A 20,703-nucleotide genomic window follows, 5' to 3' on the forward strand; every position below is an offset into this window, starting at 1 on the left:
ATATCAATGTTTTTAACATCTAGTTTCTGAAAAAATCAATGCATATTTATTGCTGAATAGTGAATGGTTTTATACTGTAAATTTAAATGTAGACAATATCAAAATTATAACTTAGACAGAATAATAGCTATAATTTAGGGTAATTATGTGATTTTACTGACATTGTGGTATTTTCCAGTAGATTTTTACAATAAAACTGAATGTTTTCTACATCTTCTGACAGAAAAAAATACAGCATTTCTTAATTTTGGCTAATTCAGTGCATCTACTACATTCATATGCTATTTTGGATTTTATGTTATCCTACTGTTTCTATTTTAGATTTTTTATTGAATATTTTTACACAGTTCAATCATTCCCACAGCCTATTGGTGAAACATTAAACCTTCAAGAGCATCACTGATGTGAACACACGGAAACATTTTCAAGTAACAAAATCTCATTTTGGCTTTGATTCAGTGAGTTCTGCTGTGAGCTACAAGTATTTTGTTTTTTAGGTTGCATTCATTCAGTTTGAAGATAGAGTTGGCAGAATTTGCTGTGAGCAGCTTCTGGTTGTTCCGAGCTATTAAATGCAGTGACAAGTATTAGTGGATTACTGTGATACCGAGGAAAAACTAAAAATGATAATGACTCTGAGGCAGGTTCTGCAGTTAGTAGGAGCCTCATCTCCCTTTGCTTTCTAGGCAGGTTTACGGATGTTTACTTGTGATACCTACTGGAGATAATGAGGCGTGCACTTCAAAGTGTCTTTCATGGAGGAAGAATTTACATAATTTTACTGAAGTATCACACCTGTCTGTTTGCAGTTTAAGTCCTGTGTTTGAAACGTGAGTTAATTGAAAGTGCAGAAGTTTAAAAGTGATTCAGAGACGCCCTGATGCAGAATGAAGGTTGAGTTCATTTTACCTACTTCCTAATAACAGTGGCTGCTTTTACTCAGGTCAACGCTTCATAATATAGAACTTGAACATGTTTTGTTCTTCAAATCAATAGAGCATTGACTTGCTCTATTGATTTGCATAGAACAAATCAATGACTGGATGTGTCTGTTCATTGATTTGCTGATTTTCTTCAGTTAAACGTGTACAAAACTGAGGTAATTGTCTTTGGACCAGAAGAGGAGCAATCAAATGTTAACAAACAACTTCAGTCATTACAATTAAAAAACACAAATCAGGCCAGAAATCTGGGTGTAGTCATGGACTCAGACCTGACCTTTCAAAACCACATTAAGACCATTACAAAGTCAGCTTACTATCACCTGAAGAATATTTCCAGGATTAAAGGACTTACGTCTCAGCAGGACCTTGAAAAACTGCTCCATGCATTTATCTTGAGTTGATTAGAAACAGTGTCTTTACAGGTCTGAATAAAAAGTCCATAAACAACTGCAGAACACTGCTTCTATAGAGTCCTCACCAAAACTAAGAAAGTTGACTCCAGTTTTGTGCCTCTCACGGGATTGCATTTAAAATGCTTCTGTTAGCTTATAAAGCTCTGAATGGTTTAGGACCTAAGCATATCAGTGACCTCCTTCTAGCATATGAACCATCCAGATCACTGAGGTCCTCTGGTACAGGTCTGCTGTCTGTCCCCAGAGTCAGAACCAAAAATGGAGGAACAGCTTCCAGTTTCTATGCTCCACACATCTGGAACAAATTTCCAGAAAACTGCAGGTCTGCTGAAATGTTCAGCTCATTTAAATCAAGGTTAAAAACCTATTTGTTTACTGTTGCCTTTAATTAATGACTGCTTTAATACCAGCACTGCACTGTAACTTTTAAAGTGATTTTATTTCATCTGTCTTTTTATCTGAGTTTTAATTTCTTTGTTTTTATTTTAAAGCATGCTTTTAATGTCTACCTTTTTAAATCATATTTATTTTCTTTGCCATTGTAAAGCACTATGAATTGCCTTGTGCATGCAGTGCACTATAGAAATAAACTTGACTTGCCTTGCTGTGCCTTCATGTGGAACTAAAACTGTTCAATAAATGTAGTGCAGTAAAAAGTACAATATTTCTCTCTGAAGTCTGCTGCAGCACAAGTAAAAAGCAGCAGGAGATGGAGGAACTCTAATAAAGTACAGCAGCTCTACACTGTGCAGTACTTTAGTAAATGTACTCAGTTCCTACCTGGCTGCTATGATTCTGGCTGTGACACATTAGTTTATAAAGTGTGTAACGGTTACTCAGTGTGTTCACTGGATTGACACGCTGCCAGTGGGTCTCAGCTTTCTCGGCTGATGTTACCAGGAGCAAGCAAAAGGTAACTACAATACTTCTACTGTAGACATGGCTTTATGAAATGAAGCAAAATGAGGCAGAGGTCTGAGATGTCATCACACCCGAAGTTTCAGCCCAAACAGCCAACAGAACAGCTGGCAGCAGCTGCAGACTGTCTCTTGCACTGAGCAGGAAATACATCGTGTCACACTACCTCACCTAGAAATGTTTTGTTCTATAAACATTCTGCAAAGTTCTAGAAATGTTTTCAGAGGACAGACTGAAGAAAGTTATTTCTAAAGACATGGTCAAGTTTAAAGACATTCTAAAAATGTTTTTCTGAAAACATTTGTGGAATGTTGCAATGTGAACTTCTTCCTTTGTTGTCATATTACCACTGTGGCAATGTTTTATGGAGCTGTGTTCTCTGATGTTTTACCTCAACAATTGTCCCCAGAACATCGTTAGAATACAAACAAAAAGTCCCAGATTTGTTTATATGTCACATTACAGGAACATTTAATTTTTAAAAAAAAAAAATCCTGTTTTTAGAGGCTCTGATAATATCTGGAAAACATGTTTTGAATGTGGGATCAACAACATTCTTCTTTTGTTGTCAGCAACATGATCCGACAACGCTCTGCGATGAATGTTCAAAATAAAACATGTCTCAGCTCACTTTTAACAACATAAGAGCATTATTAGAAAAGATTGAAGCATTCTTTGAACATTAGTTTTCTTTAACCCTCATGTTGTCCTGCGGGTCAAAATTGACCCGTTTTAGTTTGAAAATGTGGAAAAAATGCCTTGAGGGAATCCCCCCGCCCTTGCCTTGTGTAATCATTTCCATATTTATTTATTAAGGGTAGTTTGAGTTGCCAAAAACTTCCCCCCATCTTTCAGTGCCACTACTGAAATTAAACATTAAAACAACGAAAATATTAATCTTAGATGTTATTATAGTAGCTATAACGCGTTAACTACAACAAAAAAGCTGCTGTTTTGTCAAACTAGACAGCTATGCATGTCCAACCTGCAGACTGTGGGCTGGTAAAAGAGTAAATATGCACAGAACACACGGCAGCAGTGTGTCACTCCTCTGATTGTGTTACGTAAAAAGCACGTTACACAACAGCGCCGCCGCAGCAGCAGCAGCAGCTCAGATCCTTCTGGTCCTGCAGACGCACCGAGCACAAGCTGCATCCATCCGCCGCCATGTCTCCCGTGAAGCCCGACGGTCCAGGTAGGTTCCTTCACCTGCTGCATGTCCGTGCACGGTTTGGATCGCAGTGTCTGATTCACCTACTGCTGATCTGTCGGTAGATTGACAGTACAGCGGACATGGCTGCTAGAAAGCCTCACTGGACACCGAGTCAGGGTTCGAGTTCACAGCCTGCAAGCCATACTGACTGATCTCTAGTCGTTGTCTTGTAGTTTGTTAAATGTCTGAATGGAGAAAGGGTTGCGATCGCTGCGTTAAATAGTCAGTGCCGCTCTCTACTTCTGGTCTCCCTGCAAGTGAAAAGCTGCATTTCTCTGTTTATAGACGCATCGAGCTGCTGTTATTGTGCATCACAGTCAGAAACTAAAAACGCTCCGTTTGCTGTGTGTGGTGACAGCAGCCATATGTATAGTTTAAACTCTCTTAAAAGCAGAACATTTAGCATGATTACAGACAACACTATGACTGTGACTAAGTGATTTACAGAAGAGATAAGATAAAGAAATGATCCAATTTGCAGTTATCCTCTGGGCTGTAGGCTTAAAAACATTTTCGTCATTATTTAAAGATGCATTCATAACATTTTGTTCATAATGTGGGAGCTGCTGTCACTTTTTGTCAAGTGGAAAACTCCACTATTTGAGTTGAATCGGTCCTTTAAAGCCCTTTCAACTTGGTTATAATCTCGTGCTCAGAGCTGCAACAGTCATGTAGAGACAAGAATAGTGGCTCATATTGATCGCAGTCAGTTTTTGGCACATTAAAGGACAGACCTGTCCTGTTTACCGTGTTTGTTCTGCGTACAGCTCATCAGCCAGTAGTGGAATGTTGATTTTTCCAGAGCACACTGTGATAAGAATGGAACTGCTCATCCTTGAAAAGAAGCGCAACAGGTGTAATAGCATGTATTTCTTTATCTTGGGTTTGCTTCATGTTTAGTATTACTAAGAACTGTCTGACATTTCCAAATAGTAAGACAAGTGTTGGGTAAGTGTTTCTGAACTTAAGATACCCCTCCATATGCCCATCCACATATTTTACCGTAAGACATGAAGAACTGCTCTGATTGCATTATTTATTTGTTTTTTTCACTGTTTGCTGGACATAAATGTCTCGAAAATTTCCTTCCCAGTGTATTTGCACTATAGCTTTTAGGTTACCGCACCCATTTTGAACATACCAGTTAAAGATTAAACATCCAAGTGAGGCAACAAAAACACCAGAAGCAGTTCATCCAAAGCTGATTGTACTGTATGTGTCTAACGTACCACCTTATTAAATTTAACATTCAAATTCTTTTCATTACCATAAATTAATCAGTTTTGCTGCACTTCACATTTAACGTTTTACTGCAAAAAGGCCAAATACTTCAGTAAACGGTCTCCAGATTCATTTATGCTTGTATAAGATTGCATTATACTCTTTATATTCGTAGTATTGTTACTTTATGTAACTGAATATTTCAGAAATAAAATACTTCTCTGCTTCAGGAACACATTCTAATGTCCATCACTGTAGCCTGAAAATACAACCTAGTACATATGTAGTATAAACCCTTGCTTAAACTACAAGAAATACACATTCATTCTGGCTGGAAACACTGGAGCCGACTGTTATCAATAATTGAAGTCACATGTCTTTGTTAACGGTGCAGTCACTGGGGAGAAGCAGGAGGTTTACAGTTGTAGCTAAACAACACAACAACAACACAACCTGTTTCATATTGTGTGTATTACTTCTAATTAATAGCTACTCTATTGTTTATTACATTTTCGTTACAAATGGTTTCATTCCAGTTCAGTCAATTAGCAGCAAACATTGCAGGCCTCATTAATGCTTATTTGGGGGAGGGATTGAAAGACGATTAACTTGTTTACAATTACAATTTAATACCCATAAATAAACGCAAAATACTGTAGTGAGTGTTGGATTTGAGCAGCACCTTTGAGTGGAATTATGAGTATACAGAGGGTAATAATTTGGTTTAACACACCAGCAAAAGTTGTATTTCCTGGTTCAGAAGCCAAATGAATGACAAACAGTGAACTGAATTCGACATCAGTGAAGTCAGCCATCTCACCAATTTCCTTCTGATTGTTGTATGATTTTATGCTTGTGTTTCCTACAGATGGGGCCCAGCCTGTTGGCAACAGTAAGGCGAAGGAATGCATCACCACGGTCCTGAAGGGACTGGAGACCATCGCTCCTCTGGTGCGCTCCGTAGAAGAAACCCCGGAGCCAATCAGCACCGAAGTAAAAGGCACCATCCCTTCCTGGATCAACGGCAAGTTCCTCCGCAACGGCCCGGGGAAGTTTGAGTTTGGAAACACACAGTGAGTTGGAATTACTGCTGCACGACACAAACTAAAACAGCTTCCAAACACATGCGATCGAGTCTTAACGTCTTGCGATTCGTGGCAGCTACAACCACTGGTTCGATGGGATGGCGATGCTGCACCACTTCAAGATCGAGAACGGCCAGGTGACCTACATGAGCCGGTTCCTGCAGAGCGACGCCTACAAGAAGAACAGTGAAAAGGACCGCATCGTGATGTCAGAGTTCGGTACTGTCGCCATGCCCGACCCATGCAAAAACTTCTTCCAGAGATTCCTTTCTCGCTTTGAGATGATCGGTGAGTAGAGTCAATGAGAAGAGAAGACATAAATTGTTAATCTGTAATGTGTGGCAAAGATGGGTCAGGTGTTATTGCAGACACTTGGACCGCAGCTGGATTCCTGAGTCACTGTGCAAGAATGCTGCTCATTTTGTTTCTAACTTGAAGTTCAAATGAAGCACAGATTTTGTGAAGCTTGGAGACCAGCTTGGTGATTTAGGGAGGAGCAGGAAACCCAGGATATGTGGAGAGAAAATCTACATCACACGGAAGAAAAGAATAATTCACTCAGAGTCAGTGTTTGTACAATTTTTTGCTCAATCTGTGGTGACGCCAGAGGTGGAGCCTCTTCAGTATTGCATATACATTGAGGTTACATAATAATGTGCTACAGTGGGGACCCAGTGAGGGGAGCAGAAAACGTTCTACGTTCCCACTGGACTTTCCAGAAACCTTCCTACAAGCTGTAAATCACATAGAGGAATGTTTCTTTTAAACGTGCAAAGCTTTCAGTGGTTTCAGTGTGTGTTTCTTTCTTTGTTGCAGAACCGACAGACAACGCAAGTGTGAGCTTTGTGAAATACAAAGGTGACTACTATGTCAGCACAGAGACCAACTTCATGCACAGAGTGAATCCAGAGACCCTACAAACAGTGGAGAAGGTATTATCATGGTCGTCATGGCGTGTTAGATGATAATATTAATACCAGTGGCATGAATGATATGAAAAAAATCCTTCTTTTGTCAGTTATTCCATTTGGATCAACCATAATAATCATCTTTCCTAATCCTCCTGATTCTCTGTTGTGCTTTAAGGTTGACTGGAGTAAGTTCATTGCTGTAAACGGAGCCACTGCTCATCCGCACTACGACCCAGATGGCACCACCTACAATATGGGAAACTCTTATGGGAGCAAAGGTTGGTCCCAAGACCCACATTAACCCCTTGAACCCTGCAGGTCACTCTACCAGGACGAGGCTACTTGTGTTACAAAAAATGCAACCGGCGCTATTTTTTGAAGATCACCATGTGGCACATTGACAGGAGACTGGAACAGACGTAGCACTGCTGCGTTTCATTTCCGCTCTGTCAGATCTGGTAAAGTCGTAGCTGAGAATATTTACCACAGTCAAATTAGTGTTTACTGGCTAGTTGTTATTTCCAGTAAGTCTAGGAAGCCTTGGTCAGGGCACTTTGAAGAATTAACCTGCCCTATTCGGCTGTTAGTTACTCTCTAATTTTCTGTTTTGATTATGCGTACGTAGAAATGCTCATTTCTGCTGGACTTTCTCAATTTTTGTGGTTTGGTGATGAGACAAGGAGACTTATTGTATATTAAATTGCTCCCAAGTGTCTGTTGTCCACACAGCCTGAACCGGGTTGTTTATTTTAGCCTCACAGCTTTGCAGCTGTTACTTAACTGTGACTAAATTTGGGGATGTTTATTCAGGTGGTAGACTTAAAAAAGTATATCTCAGGGCTTAAGGACTTAAGGTGTGGATAATTCAATCAGTGCTTTATTTGTATTTTACCTCCTCTAGCAATTCAACTAAGTTATTATCGCTGAACATCTGTGTTTGCCTTTTCACATCTCATGTCAGAGCAAATGTCAGTAAAAGCTTTTACAATATTATTCTGGCTATTGTAGGAGCTCTGTACAACATCATCAGAGTACCTCCTGAGAAGAAAGATGAAAAAGACACCCTGCAAGGAGCCAAAGTGCTCTGCTCTATTGTGCCTGCAGACAAGTCCCATCCCTCCTACTACCACAGCTTTGGTAAGTCGTCATTCATCACTGGCCTCTTTGTTTTATTTGCTGCCCTCAGCGAGAAAGTCTAATAATGCTCTTCTCCTGCTTCCAGCCATGTCTGAGAACTATGTGGTGTTCATCGAGCAGCCGATCAAGATGGACCTGCTGAAGATAGTCACATGCAAGCTGAGGGGGAAGGCCCTGAGCGACGGCATCTACTGGGATCCCAAGCAGGAAACGGTTTTCCATCTTGTCGACAAGAACACAGGCGAGGTGAGGATTGATTCACACATGAAGCAGGAAACTTGATGGAAATCCTGTGCATCAAAACCAACAAGAAAAACGTCCTGCTTCTTCCATCTCACTGCAGGTCAGCTCAGTGAAGTACCACACCAAGGCCATCTCCACCTTCCATCAGATCAACGCCTTTGAGGAGGACGGATTCCTGATGCTCGATCTGTGCTGCTCAGACGACGGCCAAGCCATCAACAACTACCTCATCCAGAACTTACGCAAGTCCGGAGATGCACTAGATGAGGTCAGTATAGAATAGGATGGAAATAGATGGATTAAACAGAAAAAAACACCTTTAGATTCTGTCTTTTTGGATTGTACAAAAGTTTGCAGGTGCATTTTTTCTCCTCAACTTGCCCTGAGTAATAGATAACTGCAAAAAGATTGTATTTGCTTTGTTATTATTCAGTCATTTTGGAAGAATGCCATCAGTCTCTTTGCGCCAAAGACCAAAAACACATGGTTTGAGATGATGAATCCCTAAAATGTCTAAATACTGCACTGTGTTCTTCTCAGGTGTACAACACCCTGTGCAGGGCTTATCCTCGTCGCTTTGTTCTGCCCCTAAATGTGACCAGTGAAACCCCGACGGGCCAGAACCTGAACACTCGACCCTCCAGTGGAGCGTCATGTGTCAAAGTCAGCAAAGACAAGGTGAGCTTACAATCTCCTTGTTATGAATACCTGCATTTACATTCCTGCTTTAGCAGAAAAACCGGATTCAGTCCTGCAGGTTAAAAAAAGGTCTGTGCAGATTCTCAGTCATCTAGGTCGAGGTAATCCTCAGAGCTCGAGTAAAGGAAACCAGACACTCTTTTTGGATCTTGAAGACAGAATTCAGCTCTTTTCTTGGCAAAAAAAAAGGATTTTATTATTAATTTATATTTTTGGAGAGGCATTCATGTGCAAGCAGCATTTTATTCTTGTAGCTGGGCAAGGCTGAGTGAATGACTTACAAGAGATTTAATGTGCAAGAATTTATTGTATTTTATACAATGATCAGGTTTTATATGTATAATCTTAATCTCCATGGTAACTAGCAACTACCTGTCAGTTACAATGTAGTGGAGAAAATGGTGATATATTTCTCTCTGTGTAGTGTGGTAGAGTAGAAAAAATGTAATGATCGTACTTGGATACGTTACATCTCAACAACCGAATCACTTCAGAAACTGAAATTTGTAAAGTTGTAGAACTGGAAATAATACACCTACTTCTCTAACCACTAAATATGTAAGAATAAAGGAAGTGATTAATATAAAAATGTGATAAAGTATGTGATTTGGGACTCTATCTCTGCAGGAAGATACTCAAAATTAGCACAAAAGCAGTTTTATTCTTCATATCCCACTCAGCAATACAATGACAATCAGCAATACAGCTACAGTAACTATTCCCACCTCCCAGATTTGTACAGACTCCCTCCCAGTTTTTGACCTTGTTAACATGTGCATATGGATTTTTTCTTATGCTGGAAGACACACCATGAGCCAAATAAACAGTCAAACCCATGGTATTTCCGCAGATTCCAACTCATGGGGTTTCTTATATAACAAACATAAGGAACCAATCCTGTCACCGCGCAGGGTGGAGTTTTCTGCATCGTTATTCTTCCTTTAGAATCGGTTCTAACATGTATGGCTAAATTACTCCAACATTAGAACTAGACATTGTGCAATGTAGAGTAGTTTTACAGTGTTTGAGCAGAGATGTAGATGAGCTGGTGTGCTCCAGCTGCAGAGAGTGGGGAGGAATGGATGGAGAAAGAGGCAGGTAGATTCACATTCTAGATGAAGCAAGAGTTACATCTAAACCATCTGAAGGTTGGAATGGGTGGAAAAAAAAACTTCTAAATATGTGAATTTATGAACACAGAGATGAGTTTCTAGGAGTTTGATCAGAGAGTGGAGGGGGACTGTTACCAGTACGGGTGAAACGCTTCACGTTTTCTCTGGAGTGTTGCAACAAATGCAAACGATCAAACTTGTTAGATGTACCTCATGAAACCAGCAGGACTGGGCACAGTTAAACCAAAGCTACAACTCGCAGAGCTCAAGTGACAACAGACGGCCGATCCTGTTTTGTCTACAGGTGTTCTGTCAGCATGAGGATCTCCATGGAGACGACCTGCACGAGTACGGCGGCCTTGAGTTCCCACAGATCAACTACAACAAATGTAACACGCGTCCGTACCGTTATTTCTACGGCTGCGGCTTCAGACACCTGGTGGGAGATTCTCTGCTCAAGATGGACCTGAAGGACAAGATGCTCAAGGTGAGTCTGTGGTGGGGTCTACTTCCTGGGACAACAAATTTACCACTGTCTGAAGTCCCCTTCTTCAGGGAACACAGCAGACAAATGATGTATCGTCACTGTTATGCAAAATGTTGACCACTGAAAACTACTGTGTTATAATATAAGAATTCGGTATTTGATATAATATATTACGCAGGTTAACTGTTAGCAAGTGCTGTCAGGATCATATACAATGGTGGAAAAATGTTTTTGGACAACCAATACACCTGACTGTATATTGCATTAACTCTCGTGTCGTCCTGCGGGCCAAAAATTGACCCGTTTTAAAATTTGAAAATGTGGAAAAAAAATATATTTTCACAGTGAAACTTCTGATGCCCACATTTCAAAGATTTTTGGGAAATCTTTGAACATTTTTTGGTGGAAAAAAGAAACGTTGAAAATGTTTCTGAAGAACATTCACAAAAAAATCAACCAAAATCCAGCGAATTTCGCTGAATTTTCACTGAACACCCTTGCACTTGACAGACTGCAAAACAAACAACAACAAAAAATCCTATTACGTCCACACTGCCTGTAGACACCACGGTCTCACTATCACACCTGAACTTGTTTTATGGCTCTTATCCAGGTTGTTTCCTGCTGACTAGATCCTTGCTTGTGTTGTATTGACTCTCAGATGTACGTCGCTTTGGATAAAATTGCTACAGCTAAATGAAAGTGTAGAATTGTTGTGGACTGAGAGACTAAGCTGCTGTTTGTGAATATGATACGCTGCAGGTCTGGTACCAGAAGGGTTTCTACCCATCAGAGCCCGTGTTTGTGCCTTCACCTGATGCTAAGGACGAAGATGATGGAGTCATCCTCTCGGTGGTCCTCACCCCCTCACAGGTAAAACTCTGTGCCTCTGACCTTCTACCAGGAGAGCCCACATGATGAGAAATAATTTCTGTAAGACTCAGTAATAAAGAGGTCGGTGAATGTGGAGCTACATCAGTGGTATAAAGTGCCCCCTTATACTTCATATTATACTGGCCCACTGTGGTCCTAGTTTAAGTGTGTCTTCAGTGGCTTTGGACTTTACCTGATTGATTTAAAGTCTGTTATCAGCCAGACGCATAATCCATTATTAATATTCATGAAGGGGATGAGCAGAATCAGAAATATTCCTCGATAAATTTACACAAAGTGTCTAAAGTTTCTGATTACATACAGAAAACTTCTAAAGAACATAAGCATAATGGCACAAAATGTATTTTCTCTCTGTGATAGTGGTTCCAGTAATAGCAAAGAAGCAGCAGAATCAAATGCAATCTAGTTTTTTTTGTGGGAAATTTATAAAGTGAACTTTATAATGTGAATATGAATCTTGCGAATTTTACCAAACAGGATGTTTTTACATCTGAAATACAGCCACTGAAAAATTAGCTAGAAAATTTGATTAAAAATAAACAGTAGTTCCTGGTATTTCTATTCAGGTGTTATGTAGGTGAAGTTGTGCTGCTTCCTGACTGCATGTGTGGCAGCTTCAGGAAGGATCCCAGGCTAGGACGCAAACCGGAGATCTTCTAGCTGCAAGGCGACAGTGCTAACCACAGAGCCACTGTGCAGCCCCTATTTTTTTTTTTTCCATTTTTGTAAAATAAATATTCAAAGAAATACATTTTTGTTTTTTGTTTTGTTTTTTTGAGTTCTTTCCACTTGTAGTCATGGGTTGATGTTTCCAAAGAGGTGCAGGACTTTATACTGCAGGGAAAACGAACCCACAGTGAGTGAAAATGTGACAGGAGCCCAAAAATGGTTTCTGGTTTGAGTTTGTTAATTATGCATGTATTTACCTCTTTTCTTAACAGTCCATTTTAGCTGCCTTATTGATCCGGTTACCTCTGACTCTGACACTTTTTTGTTCTGCTCCTTTGTCGTAATCACTTTACATGCTCCGTGTTGTGTTGCTACGTGGCTTCTGATGGTAACTCCACCAAACTTTTCTCTCCAGGATAAAGGAACATTCCTCCTAGTTTTGGATGCCAAGACCTTTGAAGAGATGGGAAGAGCCGCTGTGCCTGTTAACATGGCGTACGGCTTCCACGGGGCCTTCAGCGCTTCTGCATGAGACAGTCTCCAAAGAGTTTCTCATCCTCAATATTATACCAAGAATACGAAGTGCAGTATTAAGCATGTAGCCACTATATTCCTGATGGTACTGAGTAGCTGCTGAATTACACAGTGAAGATGGATGCAGACTTGTCTTACTGAGTGCAGATGTTTACACAAATGAAGGTTTTTACTACATTAATTCTGCTTTAGTCTGTTTTACTTCTTAGTTAGCTGACATATACTCATGTTATTCTTATTAAATACATTCCTTTTGCACTCATTTGAAAATGACACTAAGTAGGCGAGGCTGCTCTAACAGGGAAGTTAATGTGCTGTGGGTATCAAACCTGTGATCCTCAGACTGAATGATGGTTCAAACACTAAGTGCCAAAATTAATAATTTTCAAAAACTGTGGTACTCTTTCATTTTTTCATTGAGCAATGATTGTTTTTTTTACAGCTTCAATGACTTTTATATACTCTTTTAAAAATTTTTCATTAAATTTTACCTCTGCGGATTTTTGTATTTGTCTTTTTTGTGCGTCTTTCACACAGAATTTATGGCAAGATCATATCCAGAAATAAGCTCCCATATCAAACACTGTATCAATACATTGTACAGAGAAAGACAGAAAATGGAATAATAGCAATATAGCAGGTTTTGAAGCCTCTGCTGCTTTGCAGAGACTTGTGGACAAAGTCTTGTGTGGTCTGTCAGATTTTGCCATAACCTATTTGAAGGATGTTGTTTACAGCAACACTTGGGATGAACACCTGAAACACCTTAAAATGGTCTTTGAGTGTCTCCGTTCTGCAGGGCTCACTGCCAATGCTGCTTCATCCCTAACACTTACTTTTACTTGCTACATGAGAGCGATACATTGAACTTTACCATCCGCAAAATTTTATGACAGTCTTTAGTTATAAGTTACTTTACAAATTAAGATTTTTAAAAGCAAAACATTATTAAAAGCCTTTCAAACTATGGTATTTGCTTAAACATTTAAAAATATGGGTCAATATATAATTATGGGACTTTTTGTAACATAGTTGACATTTTTGCTGTTTTCAGGTCTAAAATCAACATGGCTGCCTATAACCAAACACCACATGGCATTTTTAGAGAAATATTCTTCTGAATATTATATATACAATTGAGTAAAATTGAAACTGAAAGGTTTTTTTATCAAGATACTGTAGTAAACCTATTAACATGCCATAAATCCACACTTAACTCACACACTACTTTATATTTAATAACTCAGAAAGCCTTGGAGTCTTGCCAGTCTTTTCTTCAGGAGGAAATGACATCATGTGGAGCAGGTCATGTGATCTGGAATTAACACACTTTCTTGAGAGATGTTTTTGTAATGGGTAACTTAGTTAAAAATGATTTCTCGGACACAGATACATTTGATTTATTGTCAAAAAAAAGAAATATCTGTCACGATTATCTCAACTGAATAACAAGAACACAAAACAATTTTTGAATAAGCTCATTTTATTATTGCTTAACTAATTAGAAGGTGGTTGTTATTAAATTTGGACGGTTACTTAGTTGACAGTTTAGTGATATCCAGTCATTTTTTATTAATAAGTGATTTTTTCCATAATAAATAATTCTGGAATTTGTAAAGACATGATCATAATGAACATAAAAAAATTTGTTTTTTGAGAATGACGAGGCTCAGTTGTCTGGTTGATTTGTTTACTGGTGGTCTGAATGTTTTGTGTTTTAAACAGTGTTTTCTTTTCTGTAAGTGGCAGTGGGGATTGATGGGGTGGGTGTTTGTATTTTTATTTTATTTAATTTTTTCTATATTGTTAAAATTCCAATAAAGATTTCAAACATTAAAAAACACTAGTTTTAAAACTTTTAATAAAAATGTATGCAAGATATATCCCATGGACTTCAAAAGTCCCTCAATTATATATTGACCCTAATGGTTCCACCTTCTCAAATGTGAGGATTTCCTGCTTTTGCTTTTAAAAGTTTTCATTGCTGTTTTCTACACTTTGTGAGTCTGTGAGATTATGTCAAAATGGAGGCCTGGAGACATGGACAGCAGTGGTGGTTTTAACTACCATGCAGTGTTGGTCTGTATGTTCGTCCGACAGATTTTGTCCAAAAACTCAAATCAGCTGATCGAGATCCAGTCACAAAGCTTTACGTGTGTTTACCTGAGATCTAGATGAAGGCCAAGTTTGAAAATGGTCTGAAAACGTGAATGTTGTGTAATCATGCAAAAATGTTGTAATAACTACTCAGTATTCATCGGTCAGAAGGTCAATATGTTGATAGACAGCTGCTGTGATCCCATCACAACATGGTGTCTGGTTTACTCTTTTGTCTATCATTTTAAAATTGTGACTGCTGATAAGACCAAAAACAAACAAACAAACAAAAAAAACACAAAATAAAACAAACAGCATCTTATTTTCTATTTTCAGATTTTTTTTCATAAAAACCAGTTAACTGAGAAAACAATGTCTTTACTATAATCTTGAGCAAAAATAATCCTATTGCAATAATAAGGATTTTTGGTCCATGTACGGATCTGGTAATTGGATTTTTCGTTCTGAAACGGGTATTGAAAAACAAAAAACGAGTGGTTATTTGATATTCGTTTTAAAATACAAAAATTAAAATTGAAATACAAGGCGTTTTTCCTTTTCATGATCAAAAAGGGATATACCATTTTTTTAAAAAAATGCTTTGATTTTCGTATTATATTTAGAATAACAAGAAAGTAAAATCAGTAAGAGACAGAAACGAAAAAAGGTCCGTTTTTTCATTTTCTGAGACCGGAAGTGGTCATCAGCAAGCGTGGAGCCAAACGACAACAAGATTCTCAAAGGGCGGAGCCAGAGAGCAGTGATTGGTCAGACTGACTGAGAGCCAGAGAGCAGTGATTGGTCAGACCATAGATAATATAGAAGACAGCGCGCTAGCGGATCTAATCTATGTGTATCTATGGTCTGCACGTCTGGTAGCATCTCTGGCTGCTGTTGACCTTGTTTTTGGAGTAAAACACGGTAAGAAGATAAATACTTCTAACCTGTAGCGTTATTTTGTTGTACGTTAAGTCAGCGACTTGTGAAGAGTTGTGTTTTGTTGTGTTTCACCAGTTGGTCCGGACGCGTTAGCTAGCTAAGCGGCTAAGTTAGCTAGCGGGCTAATTAACGCAGGTGGCTAACTTACCACTGAACACCTGTGTTAGTTGCTGCAGCAGCTGTTCGTCATTATTAGAATAACCTTCTCAACCTGTATTTCTCTGCTGTGTATTTTAGCTTTTAAAAAAGTTATTTTACTTTAAGGTTAACTGAAACCTGTTCAGCTGCACTGAAGTTTAACATTCAGCTGGTTTGAATTAAACCGCGCTTAACTTAATATTGCGCAACATTACCTCTCTGAATCTCCATAATTTCATTAAATTCCTTCTCTCTTCCACTGCTCAAGTTCAATCCAGTATATAAAGTGACATTAATAGTGAATATACTAACAACCAGCCATTGTATTTATTTATTACTGCATGTATTTGTAGTAAAACATGAGTTGAAACATCCTACTTTTGGATCTAGAACTGCACAAGCCGTTCATTTTCAGTCACCTGATGAGTTAAACTCCCCTTTTTATGTGAGGTTGAAGCAGACAGTCCGAGTTAACAAAGAAAGTTGTTTATAATGTGCTACATCTGTTATCTCTGACTGAGGCTTTAGTTTTTGTTGAGCTGATTTACACGTAGAAACTTTGTTCAGGAAGATTTCTCAGTAGCTCAGAGGACAGGCTGCTTTTTACACAACCTTGTAAGAGAATGTCTGTCAATGCTTTCAGCAGAATTTAGAAACACAACACTTCCTAAACAGATATTTTGAGGCTGTGAGGTTGAACGTTTGAGAGTATATCAGTGTTTTTGTTTGTGGTCTTTCTGTTTCTAGGTGGAAGCTGAATTAGTGAGGATGACTCCTGCTCCTGTCATCTCTAAGCTCCTCACACATCTTTACCTGCACATGAGGAAACTCACTCCTGTAGAATGCAGGTATGTTTGTCATTATTATAAAAAGATGTTGCCTGGTGACCTGTCAGAAACCCATTATACAGAGTCAGCCAAAATAATGTTTACACACATCAGGAAAAGAAAAACTTGCATAAATATTTCAATACCGAATTTATTCAGACATCACGAGATTAATAAAAGTTATCTTTGGCCTCTACAATTACAAGAGGTGCTCAAAGTGGTGGCCACTGGCTTCCAGACATTTCTGTTGTAGACGTCACTTGTTGATGCTCCATTCATGAGGGTAGCGCCATCTGTTGGGAAAACATCGTACAACAGGACACAGAGTTATCGTGATTTGATTAAACTTAGAAAGAGGAATCTATATGTGTAGAAGTACTTATACAAATGAAATATTTATAAAAGTTTTTCTTTTCCTGATGTGTGTACATTATTTTGGCTGACACTGAACTTAATGAGAACAAAACTGTCATTTAATTGTTGCTCTGAAAGCTTCTTTAGTGAAAACCAGCTGGTGTTCTGCTTTGAAACAAACTGCTGTTGAGGTCTGTGTTTTTAGGTTTAACCCCACAGTTTCTGAATGAACTGATTGTTTTTTTTCATGATCAATGTGGACGTTATAATTGATGGTAAAATTTACTGATCATATAATCAGCATGACAATATAACAGTACAACATTCTGACCACCTGACTAATACTGTGTTGGTCCCTTTATGCTGCTAAAACTCCTCTGACCCAGTGGTTCATCAGAACCTCTGGGGATGTCCTGTGGATTCTGTGGATCCTGTGGGTTGCAGGGTGGATCCTACCTGGACCAGGCTGATCCTGGACCATCCCACAGATGCTCAATCAGATGTGGATGTGGGGAGTGTGGAACCCAGGTGAACAGCTTAGCTCTGTCGTGTTCCTCAGACCACTCCTGAGCTGTTTTAATTTGTCCTGCTGAGGGTGGCAGCTGGCATCAAGGACTGCTGTTGCCATGGAGACTAGGGGGTTGTTTGTCCTGCAGTGTTTAGGTGGTGGTACATGTCAAACATCCACATGAACGTCAAGGTTTCCCAGCAGAACGTTGCATTAGAACAAGATGATGGATGTTGTTCTCTTCAGCTGTCAGTGGTCAGAATGTTGTGGCTGATTGGTGGATCTGTCTGCCTTTACTCTGACATCCAGAGTTATACAAAAGTGTAGTATGTGTGCAGTGCAGAAGAGATTTACTTTATTGGATGCTGTTTTTTTTTTAAGGGAGAGCATTTTTTTTATCCACCTGAAGAAGACCTAATCTGTCCCTTCAAAGGATAGTTAATTGTTACTACGGCTTCCATAGTGGTCCCATCAGAGAAAATCATATCCATATACAGATTTTTATTAATTCCAGGCCTGGTTCAGTAAAGATTATAATAATAACTACATCAGATGATTCTTGGTCGTAGTTGGAATTTTGCAGCCTGAGAGATGGTTGAGAAGGTTTGCAGTTCTTGTTTTAGCAAAATACGTTATAATAGAAGATCTTTATTTGTCGTTGTACATGAAATTATCTGCAAACCAGCAAAGTGTATCAGTCTGAGGTATCTAAAAATAAATAAGTAAATAAAAATGCTTCTAAAGCCAATAATAAACAGAATATTTTGAGGGAATATTCTAAAAAGGAAAGAAAAGCTCCATTCTCACTCCTCTCAGGATAAACTGTCATTAAAATTGACTTTAAATTTAGCTTCAACACGAGATAAAAACATTTACTTTTATTACTGATGTCAAGTTTTAATAAAGTTCATGCTACTTTTATAAGATGATGAAAGTGAATAAATTGTATTTCTGTGATCTGTGTTTGATTTCTGTCTTTTCTCCTGTCATCCAGATGTTCAGAGGGAGATGATGCCACATCTGGTCCAGCTGATGGAAGGTCTTGAAGTTCTCTGACTGACCTCGACTGAAGATGGTCGTCTCACTGGATTTAAGGTTCAGATGCTCAGTAACAAACTCCACCAATGAGCCAACAGGTAAACTTTAGGTTTATTAAATGTTGCTATGAAGGTTTCGCTGTTTTTCTTTGTGAATGCAATGTGCTCCAACTGAAACTTGAATTAGAACTTAGAAGTAAATCCTTCCATCTGAAAGGATTTAGTTGCATTAATAACCTCATAACATTCTAATTTTTATTCCAGTCTTGGTTGATAATAGAATCTCTGTATTGATTCAGGTAAAAACTGAACTTCACAGCATGTTGGAGAAAAACAACCAGATGAAAACTGTGATGGTGTTGGATTGTCAGACCGTAATGTTGCAGCTCAAAGCAGCTTTTCTATCTCAGTTCATTCTGACATTCAGCTATGAATCAACACAGCAGATGGTGATCCATGCTGTGGAAGTCTCACATCTCCTGATTTAATGGAGCTGCTTTGCACTTTTTACAGTTTATTCACCAACACTTTATTTAATAAAAGTCCCATCTAGTTTTTATGAGGAATGTGATGTTTTAATTTCTCTGTGAATAACTGCAGTCTAATGCAACAGCTGGAGTTGTAACATCTGTCCTGATATTTATCATGAAGTATTGATCAGAATACTTATGGTTAGCAGTCATCCCTGAAGTTTTACATTAAAATCTTTACTTGTGTTGTGAACTTTGGTAAGAAGCAGAAATTTTAGCGTTGCCATGGATACATGAGTGTTAAATTCTGTCCATGTTTCCATTTTGGGAAATTCAGTCCAGTTCCAGAATGTGGAGGAATTTAGTCTCACAATTACAGACAACAAATATTATCTGAAAGTCGGGTTATTGTTGTTTATCAGCACAATACAAAAAGATTAATGTTAGAAATATTCCAGTTCAGACTCTAGAATATCATGATTTATGTAAATTTACCTCAATAATATGAACGTTCAGGTTAAGATTGTACAGTGATATTAATTTTGTAAGTTTAGCTGATTAAAGTTTATGACTCTGCACTAAAATATTATTTAAATTGACATCATTATTATAATATTTAGGGTCAGACCCTACAGTATTGAGATTAAGAAATCAAATATTCTATAAAATGTAAATACACTGAACTCATTTGGATATATTTAAGTGAAACTCTACCATATTATTTGACACAAATCTATCTAAATCAAAATTTCAATAATTTTCACGCCAAACATTTACTGGACTGATTTAAACATTAAAATCACTCCTTTCCAATCCTCTGCTGTACGTTCAAACCTGAGGCCTTAAATAGAAACACACAAGTATCTGATTGAAGGAACTTCTGCAGAGTCCTGGTTCCAGAACATGATGATAGAATTATAGACAAACTTTAACAAAAGCTGCCTGAGAGTTTACAGGTTTTTATGTTGGATTTCTTCAGTAATTTAAAGAGAGTTATCAGCAAAAATCAAGTGTTCATTTGATGAACTTCATTTCCTCAAACATCCAGAATTGGAGCTCATATCTTTGGCAGCTGTAAAGTTTCTGCTCCTTCAAAGTTGATAACACAATGAATGAATTCCTAAAACACTCTCAATGCTGGAGAGTGTTTGTGATGCTGAAGCAGTGACCAGTTTTTCTGTTTCTTCTCTGGAGATACACAATGAGGGACGTCTGCAGAGACTGAGAAAGAGTCTCACCACATCCTGACATGAGGAAAAAGACTTTATTGAAGACTACAATGAGAAAAACTATCAGACAGCAGACGGCTGCATTCAAGGTGAGCTCTGAACATTTGATCTGGAACAGGAATTCAATAACGGCAGCATGAGCTTCATTTCAGTCTGTAGCTGCTGAATTCATGGATGAATCATCTGGCACTAGAGAAGAAGACCATCAAACATCCACGTCAGCTGATGGAGGTCCAAGAGTCTCACCGAAGAACCAACCTACAGAGTGAAGACCTCAAATCTGATTGGACGGCCTCCTATTCAGCCACATGTACGAACAAATGCCTCTAAGTTGATATGTTTTCTAAAATAAATCTAGTTTGAGTCCTAATCTATGCCAGTGTGTTTGCTTCTTTACACAGCTGTTAACAGTTTAGGCTGTTAGATTGTTCCAGATAAGACAAGTACAAGATTCTTCAGAGCCGTTCTACCACGAGCCTGACAGGAAGAACTCCAACAGCTACTGAATGTTCCTGTGGTCCCCTCAAGGCTACAGGAGGAGTCCTACGAGGACGAGCCGGTCCACCTGATGGCGGCCAGTTGCTGTGGTTCAAAGCCAACACTGACTACGTGGACTTCTACTGG

General features: G+C 38.7%; 1 protein-coding gene and 1 long non-coding RNA gene across 3 annotated transcripts; both read left to right on the forward strand.

Annotated features, from left to right (window-relative positions):
• The first annotated feature begins 3,310 nt into the window (after positions 1–3,310).
• Positions 3,311–12,980, forward strand: LOC111575208 (carotenoid-cleaving dioxygenase, mitochondrial-like). The gene is made up of 12 exons (XM_023280192.3): positions 3,311–3,470; positions 5,578–5,782; positions 5,871–6,082; positions 6,611–6,726; positions 6,881–6,983; positions 7,714–7,842; positions 7,928–8,088; positions 8,186–8,353; positions 8,626–8,763; positions 10,201–10,383; positions 11,146–11,256; positions 12,362–12,980. Exons 1-12 carry the CDS (start codon positions 3,443–3,445, stop codon positions 12,476–12,478), a joined length of 1,671 nt encoding a protein of 556 aa, XP_023135960.2. The 5' UTR covers positions 3,311–3,442; the 3' UTR covers positions 12,479–12,980.
• Positions 12,981–15,457: 2,477 nt separating this feature from the next.
• On the forward strand, positions 15,458–20,388 carry LOC129350528 (uncharacterized). 2 transcript variants are annotated; one of them, XR_008603965.1, is made up of 5 exons: positions 15,484–15,498; positions 16,402–16,502; positions 17,222–17,363; positions 18,338–20,168; positions 20,232–20,388. It is a non-coding gene; the product is annotated as an uncharacterized LOC129350528 (long non-coding RNA). The 2 variants fall into 2 exon arrangements; XR_008603966.1 differs by lacking the exon at positions 17,222–17,363 and having other exon boundaries at positions 15,458–15,498.
• The last annotated feature ends 315 nt before the right edge of the window (positions 20,389–20,703 follow it).

Source organism: Amphiprion ocellaris, chromosome 14 (genome assembly GCF_022539595.1).
Source record: "Amphiprion ocellaris isolate individual 3 ecotype Okinawa chromosome 14, ASM2253959v1, whole genome shotgun sequence".
In the NCBI taxonomy this organism is placed as follows: domain Eukaryota; kingdom Metazoa; phylum Chordata; class Actinopteri; family Pomacentridae; genus Amphiprion; species Amphiprion ocellaris.